The 8272-nt window shown below is 40.8% G+C and overlaps 2 protein-coding genes across 3 annotated transcripts in view; one reads left to right on the top strand and one right to left on the bottom strand.

The window, feature by feature from the left end:
* Positions 1-590: 590 nt before the first annotated feature.
* LOC109888934 (PR domain zinc finger protein 8-like) lies at positions 591-5361 on the bottom strand. The gene is made up of 4 exons (XM_020480083.2): positions 5023-5361; positions 3623-3845; positions 2986-3217; positions 591-2679 (listed from the first exon to the last, which is right to left on the bottom strand). The coding sequence occupies exons 2-4, from the start codon at positions 3836-3838 to the stop codon at positions 1562-1564; spliced, it is 1566 nt and encodes a 521-aa protein (XP_020335672.1). The 5' UTR covers positions 3839-3845; positions 5023-5361; the 3' UTR covers positions 591-1561.
* Positions 5362-7251: 1890 nt separating this feature from the next.
* The window catches only part of LOC109889748 (anthrax toxin receptor 1), a 52493-nt gene continuing 51472 nt past the window's right edge, over positions 7252-8272 (top strand). For both annotated transcript variants that reach the window (XM_020481410.2, XM_020481412.2), the window contains exon 1: positions 7252-7660. In XM_020481410.2, the coding sequence (XP_020336999.2) occupies positions 7503-7660 (158 nt within the window). In that variant the 5' untranslated portion in view covers positions 7252-7502. The remainder of the gene's footprint in view (positions 7661-8272) is intronic.

Raw genomic sequence — 8272 nt, 5'->3', positions numbered from 1 at the left:
AGTTAACTCACCGCAACAGTGTTTTCGGGAAGCCGCGCTTGTGGATTTGACAGCGCAGTTCCACTTCGTCAAAACATCAGCTATGCGGATTTCGGATAAAGTGGATCTGATTAAATGGGGACCAAGTGATTAAGACTGTTCTCGCTGTCACCTTGTAGATTATGTCTTATTAGCTTGATGGTTGATACACGAAGACACGAGTCAGACTATTGTGAATGAGATTAACAAAAAAAAATGTTATGACGCAATTAGTTGATGTTTTTCAGCACTATAATGCATTTCCTAATAACACCTTGACCAGTATTGTTGGTTTGGGTACTAGCCCCACCTGGCCTCATAGATGAGTCGTTACCCACCTTTAAACAAGGTAAAAAGAACAGCAAGTATCTTGGAATGAGATTGAGGCTACTAGACTCACTGGCCGTTGGATTGGAGGAAAATTGGTGGCTGATGCCACCTGTTGGAATAGAATCGATTTACGGCAATGACGTCTCAAACATATGAGAGACAACTTGCTAAAATGGTTCTTCAAACAGATAAATGATGTGTTTCCATATTATCATCCACTGTGTTATTTGCAGTCATTTTCATCTGTATATCTTTTTATTCAGCAATACATTAAATGGGCCAAAATGAAATGGGACAAATATTTCAGGTTGTATGTCTTGTGTCACGTATGGGTGAAGCCAGGGAATATAGTGGGTCAAGTAATACAATGTCCATATGTTTCACACAAAATGTCTTTATGGAAGTTTAAAGAAAACACAGGGCAAGTAGAGTTTGGATCTGATGTTGTTGTTGTTGTTTTCCCATCAAAAACAGCTAAATTAATCTACACATCTCTCTCCGTACAAGCTCTGGTAATACTGTATGTCTAGTCAAACAATGAGTAATGGACATAAACATGTTTATAACAATCAGAGGTCAAACGCAAGAGCTGCAAGCGACCTTCAGTCTCTCTCTTCAGTCCCACCCTGAGTTTCATAAGGCACGGATCAGACATACCGAGAGCTTGGGACTTTAAGGTTATATCTGCAAAAAAATATGATTCTGAGATAATTGTCTTTAAAGTTCTGAACCCTCATTGGTTTGAATGGTGTCAGTAATTTTGATTGTGTACTGTTTTTAACTTAACAACATTAATTGGGGTATTTAGAGTACTATATAGAACACTGAGTAAAACAAGAATGCCAATAACTAAATTGACAAAAATGCAGATTAGAACCTTATAATCCCAATTACACACAATATTCCTATCACCCACTGTGCAGATAATCAAAATGAATATGTTGTGTATTCAATTTCGTATTCTGTGGACATCTAGTGGACACTGTGTACAATCCTGAATGAGAACCTACGTGCCCAAATACGCCCTAATGCGTAATGATCGATAATCACAAGTGGATGGTCCTACATTAAGATGTTAGTGACTTCAAATTGTCATTAAATGCTTAATTACTCTAAATTACTCTGTTCTACTCTTGTAATTACATACAGTATGTCCGATGTCGTTTTCTTTAAATATACGTTTTCTAATGGCTTTTCTTATGCAAAATGGGTTTTAATTGTGCGATGTCATGTGACGTGAAAGGTGGTGCCGTTCCCGGAAGAACTCGTGGCAGATAGGGCAGGTAAGTTTCTCCTCTCGCCTCCTCCTCACCTGGGACTCCGCCGCGAACTCCTTCTTGTGGTGCGAGCGCATGTGTAACACTAGGTCAGACGTCATGCGGAAGGAGAGGTTACACTTGGCGCACCAGTTTTGCACTGACACCCCAATGGAGGTAAACGTTGGTGGAAGAATTGTTAAAGACGACGTGGTTTGTAGTTGGTCTCCAATGCTCCTGGGCCAGTGCTCTGGCGCGTACGGGAAAGCGTTTCCATTAACCGGTGTGGGTAGTGTCTGTGCGCGAGGTAAATCACCATTCAACATATTAGTAGGCAATAGATTGTTGTATCCCAGAACCGTCTTTGAGGTAAAAACGTCTCTCACATCCTCTAGGCGGTTCAATTGAGCAGGTAATGTGTTGGATGGGTGCGCTGTAGAGCCGTTAGAAGTCCTTTTATAGGGTTTACAGAAAGCGCTTTTCTGCTCCTCCGCTCCACTGCGCAGAACGAATGAAAAGGCACTGCTGTTGCTGTTTGAGTTTAAATCAGCGCTCATCTCCCGCGCTGTCTCAGAATCAGCCTCCGTTGGCTTTTCTTTCTCATGTGTAAAACTCATTTTCGCTGCTCCAACCTCTGTAAACGCACTATTTTTACATTCCACGTGGTCCTTTTTGAGCTGGTACTTCTCCGCCTTCAGTTTCAATGCAGAGCCAGTTGACTCTGGCGCAGTGGGGTGGTAGTCTCTGGTTATCTGTGTGATGTTGTTGTTGTTCGATATGTTGGTTTTCTCAAGTAGCACAGGTTTCCTCCATCGGGGATAACCCGTCTCCTCGTGTTTCCATTTCCGCGGGGAAATCTCAGCGTCTTCACTGGCGCCGTATCTTTTATGTTCCAGATCCCTAGCGATGTTGTGGAAGTCTGTGACGCGTCGTTGCCGCTTGATCTCCATGTGTTTGTGTTCGTAGGCCTCTCTGCTCAGCGCGTCATACTTCACCTGCGCGCACAGGAAGCGGCAGTGGGCCAAATAGGGATGCTCATTCTTGAAGACCTGGTTACATGTTGCGCATTTAAGCTCTGTGAAGAGATACACAATTTGTTCGTTAATATGTACATTAAAAAACACATTGGAGGAAAATTAACTCAGATATAAACTAATCAAATAACAATAGTCCATATATATTCTCTGAAAAGTTTCAGTCGTTTCCTCTTCCTTCTGTATTTTCCAATATGCATTACGCATTTACGCAGGCTACAACAAAACTCCTGGCAAAATGCTAAAACAAGCAAACAACATCGGTAACATTAGTAAGCTGAAGATTAGAATGGTGACGAAGAGTGGTATTTCTATAGCGCTTTCCCAAGTGTCTATTTCTCTCTCACCTTCATTTTGTCCTCTGGCTGAGATGTCAGTGAAGCCCAGTAGATGTGACAATTCCTGGTCATACCACACCAACAGTTCCTCTTCCTGACGTATGTCCCTGGTGGTCCGGAAATACAGCTGGCCTCCCTTCAGGAACGCTTCGGTGTTCTGTTCCTCCCTGCCACACGCCGCCTGCACCAGTCGCAGCCAGGACAGCACTAGAGCAGAGCTCCGCATAGCCTCGGGGTCCACCTGTTGAGAGAAATCATTGTTAATATTCATTCATAGAGACAACATTGTCAAAGTTTCAATGAGGTTCACCTCTCCTCAGTCACAGTGAAAACACTGAATTGATTCGAATTTGTAAAGGTGCAAATGTGACCGAATGGCATGGTCAATCATTTCCCACGGGTAGCCTATATGGAGGGCAATGAAAATGTATTAGGCTACACCAACACACATATCTCATTGTAGAACATGTCATTTTGTTGTTGATGGTTCTTTTTTAATAAGATTTAGATTTAGCCTATGTTTTTATGAAGGTATGCACTCCCTTCTATATATAGAACGACGTCTAATGTGTTCATTGTCTCTGTGGTATCCTAGCTTGCAAGTTAAATTGTGTTATTAATAAATATTTCAAAAAAACGAACTTACTCTGAACACGTATGATTTGCTTCTCTTGTCGCGGGATTTGAGCGCTATGAAGGCGACGGTGTCATAGAAAGTATTCTGAAGGATGCACGGGCCGAACTGTGCCCCAGCTGGGATGTTGCGAGTGACGTGCACGCTGGTATAGAGGTCTGTCGCGTGGTGATGGAGGAATTTACCCTCACTGGTCCAGAGGGAACGAGATAAAAAACTCTGGTCCATGGTTAGCCTGTAGGAAAAACAAAATGAGTTAATAACAACCCATTGTTTAAAAAATGAATGTTATTTTATCGCCGTCTGATCCAAAGTGTGGGACATTTTAAAGGTGAGGAATAGAGCGTTTGAATGTGATGCTTTTGTCAAATAATTGTGAAAATGTATTGCATTCTTATATTAAAACGTGGGCCAGATCAATTTGGCTTAAACATGCAAAATCCCAAATAAGTAGCCCTATATAACTATCATTTATTCGTTTCGAAAATAGTAGACTAGATCTATGACTAGAGGTTTTGATTACTTTTCTATTTCTGAATAAATAGGCCTATTCATTTAATCGAAATATTCGTTGTTTTCCATCAGAAATCCATTTTTTAATAGCAAATAGTTCAGACTCCAGATACAATTAGACCTATAGGAAAATGTGTTTTTTGGTTTATCATACTGTATCTTTATTATGCCACAATATGAATCACGTTCAATGTTATTACATATACATACTTTTAAATGTTTAAAACCACAGATTTGAGAGTTCATATCCCCGTGGCAACGTTGTCATTTATACGTTGTTGTTTTTTAAACATGATTTGACTTTTTGTAGTTTATATTTTTCGACCATATTTTTGAGTGGCAAATTCTGATTTAAGATATCATTCAGCTAAATTTCCTCCGACAATGTGTAGCAGCAGGCATGTAATGGGTTTGACTTCTAGCGTCCTTTGTCTCAGTTTTTCAGCCGGTTTGTCCAATTGTCTTCCCATCTGCGCTGCAACTGCCTCGTTGGTCTACATGCGTCTCTGCTTCGAGTCAGTTTGGTCATATTAATATATTCATTATAGCCACACTGAGATTTGTTGTAAACAATGTCCATTCACAGGTTTTGGTATATTTACTTCAGCTGGACGTTGTGTCTATTTTAGTGTAGGCTGTAGGCTTTTGATTAATAAGGAATATTTATTCTGGATATATCAAATACAATGCATATTAAATAAAACATTTATATAAAGATGTAGGTATTTTTCCAATAAATGTAAAAGCCTAACAATGTCTGATGAGAAGGTTTTCATTCACAAACAAACACCAGTTGTAGCGTAAAGCTTTGCTAGAGATAACACTTTCCCTTTTCCAAAAAAAAACAACTAATCCAAGAGAACCCAAAAGTGTCTGTTGCATGCCCATAGCCCACTCACCGTCTGGTCGTGGAGGTAGCGTGTGGTTCGGTATGTCCGCGAGGAGGCTGGTTATCAGCAGGTACACTGGCCGCTAGAACGATTCTCCTTCCTTCGGTTGCTGTTACAGTCTGAAAACGAGAGTGATCACGACAGTGTCTGCCTCGTTACTGCCTCTCTGCTCCGCTCACACACACACTTAATGGCCGTGTTCGAGAGGATCAAAACCGTATTGTATCATGGGTAAATTGTGACTGACTGACTGATCTACAAATATTAATGAGTGGTTATTTATGATGCAAGGTCTTTGTTGATCGGCGTTCGCCTGCACTCTCGGCTGCAATGTCGGAACAAGCCCATTATCTCCATCAGTGACAGGAGTAGTGAGGCGTGCTTGCGCGCGCGCACACACACACACACCACACACACACGCGCTCTACCTTACATCAGTCCCTCCAGGGGAACTCTGATTGGTTCTTTTCTGGTTTTACAGTCCGGATAATTAGCATAAGAGGAACTCTGAACTGGTAAAGAGAGAGAGAGATGCCCATTTTTGCTCAAGGTCGCACAATTCCTCGTCAGTATTGTTTAGTAGAGTCGAATTGTTAGTTGCAAAGAAATAACGTTATGCTTCATTTTTACCCAAACGAATTGTTATTAAGTTTTGTTATCCATCTTCTCTGGGAAAACCATACAAGTCATGCCTGTGTTGACAAATCGAACATGGAACTATCTAATGTTCTTGGTTAGGAGCATGGAAATAAGAAGGCTATGTAGCTATGTTAACTCAGCATAAATGTAGCCTCCATCGAAATGTATGTTCAATTGCATAAGAATGCTATTCAAATCCACAGAACAATGACACAATATTTCGAAGTGGTCCTATTCTAAATGTATTTACACCCAGCTGTATGCAGAAGTATTTCCTATGGGTCAGTGATATTTAGTGACAAAGTATAAGCATTTCATTTCAATCTTCAAATACTAAATACATGTTGACATTATCCCTAAATAGTACGCCACCAACCGAAGCTGAAACATTTCCAATAGTCCCATGGTAGTTCTACTGTATTTTACACATTTCTCAGCCTGGAAGAGATTATATTTACCCCAACTAAACCCGTGATGCAGAATAATCTACAAAATTCTCATTAGATTAAAAATAATAATAATAATAATAAAATCGTTTCCAGTTTAATTTGATGAATAATGCATTTGCCCAATGGCTAGGCCGGACCCCCTGGATCAGATGGCATTTAGTAAGCTAATGCTCAATTTTACATTTAGCCCCTGCAAATTAACCAGTATCCTATCGTTATTATCACCTCAGCGAGAGGCCAATTTGTCATTCTCTCTTATGCACTGTAACTTCAACAGAGCTAATGTATTTCCTGAAACTCAAATACATTTACTACCAATCACTTTTTAGTTGATGTCATACATTCGTTGAAATATGATGCGTAGGGACATTTATAAATTGTATGAAATATTGTATGAAATATGTATTTCTTTACTTTTTGCATCCACTGCTCTACAATCCAGTCAATTCAGCATAATTGTTTTATCAGACATTTTGGCTGAATCATATTGAGTAGACTTGTGAAGAACAGCGTTTCACCGGAAAGATGTTCTCTCTAAACTAAACAATAAGATGTCAGGACACCTCTCCTCCGATACTCGATTCACCCTTACACTAATTGGTAGTTGGCATAAATTAAATCTGTGCCCGGGGGTGTGTGCCTCGCCACCGCCGCGAACTGGTATGCCCTCATCTGATGCGCTCGAAATCCAGACGTGGGGTGGAGAAAGAATTACAAAAATATATATATCTATTTTTACATGTAATTGCATTTTTAAATAACTTTATGTAAATGCAACTTTTAACAAGCATAACAATACATATTTTGCTGTTTCAATCTGAAACAGAATGTTTTGCCATCCATTTCCAATGCGCCATAATCTCAAAGCACAGCCTATACAGCAACTAAAACGTCTGGATCTCAAATTGAACTTTTTATGCACGGCAATGTAATTTAAAGTCCACATCTCTCATAATCCGTCATGTTTTTGTAGGGTGGGGAAAAAGAGGCACTTTCTTGTGCATATAGTGAAATGTGAGTCGTTTCTTATATCTTTGTTGCCTATTTAACTTCCCAACCTATTATAGGCCTATCGGGATATTCATTATGATGATTTTTTATCCCGGAAATGGGAAGTATTCTGGCTGATCGGTGCCTGTCTAAGAAATCTTGAGCTGAGTCCTGTCCTCCACAACACCACCAGGAGCTGCTTGAGGCGAGAAATCCGGAGTGAAGAGGGATTTGGGACTAACGGCTGTTTATCGCATCACCGTGGACAACCGATCTAATGACCACCATATCGAAACTTGCGCACCGTTACATTGTCCTGGAGTGAATCATTATCATCAAGACTATAATGTGAGAGACATTTCGGACTCGGTGATGTTTTGAGGTGTTAGTCTACACAACTGTCCGGGAAAGATGGCGAGAGCTGCGGTTATGGTGTCTATAGCCGTGGTGTTTTTGGGATTAGCGATTTTTACTGTCAAACTTCCCTCCGTAAAAGGAGAGATGAAAGAAGAACAGCAGGAGGAGAGGTCCTGTCAAGGTGCCTTCGATTTATACTTTGTCCTCGACAAGTAAGTGTCCGTTTTCATTTATGACTTGTTACTTTCTCCTCACTGCACGTCTACTTGCAACCCGCCCAGTTATTTGTCAAACTGACTGCTGCGAGAAGCAGCGCGCAGGTCTCCCAATTCTTTCTCCCATATCTTCAAAACCGCTATGCCACCAGTAACTTTTTCTGCTATTATATTTTTACTCAAATTATTTAGATTATTTTGATATTTCCTCAACAATAAACAAAAAACAGTAGTGTATGCTACATTTTTAGGTCTTTACTTGTGTGTGGTCTCAGATTCATTTGATTGAATAGGAGTGTCTGTCATTAACTTCATGTGGCCATTCGATTGTGGAGCCTGTTTTGATGTAAAGACCTCGTTCATTGTGATAAATGCATAGTCCTCCCCTCCAGCCCACTGAAAGCTTCTGGGGCAAACAGTTGTTCTCCCCCAGGGGATAGGCAGGGCAGGCAGGATGCAGGGATTGAGTTACAGACTGATGACGCCAGTAGACACTGCTGCAGCTGCCAGGCAGACCATAGGAAGCTATCCCCCTAGACACTGATCTGAGGTCAGCGTTGTGCTTTCCCCCAATGGTTAAGGATAGGATATGGGGAGGGCAGAACCTTC

This window comes from Oncorhynchus kisutch, linkage group LG4, assembly GCF_002021735.2.
Source record: "Oncorhynchus kisutch isolate 150728-3 linkage group LG4, Okis_V2, whole genome shotgun sequence".
Lineage (NCBI taxonomy): Eukaryota > Metazoa > Chordata > Actinopteri > Salmoniformes > Salmonidae > Oncorhynchus > Oncorhynchus kisutch.
The sequence above is the reverse complement of the archived record's forward strand: the minus strand, read 5'-3'. Positions and strand labels throughout refer to the sequence as shown.

Coding starts and splice junctions, on each gene's coding strand:
- LOC109888934 (XM_020480083.2), bottom strand. CDS start 3,838: ATGGACCAGAGTTTTTTATCTCGTTCCCTCTGGACCAGTGAGGGTAAA. Junction 3,218..3,622: donor GCAAATCATACGTGTTCAGA/GTAAGTTCGTTT, acceptor TTCTCTCAACAG/GTGGACCCCGAGGCTATGCG. Junction 2,680..2,985: donor AGCCAGAGGACAAAATGAAG/GTGAGAGAGAAA, acceptor ATCTCTTCACAG/AGCTTAAATGCGCAACATGT.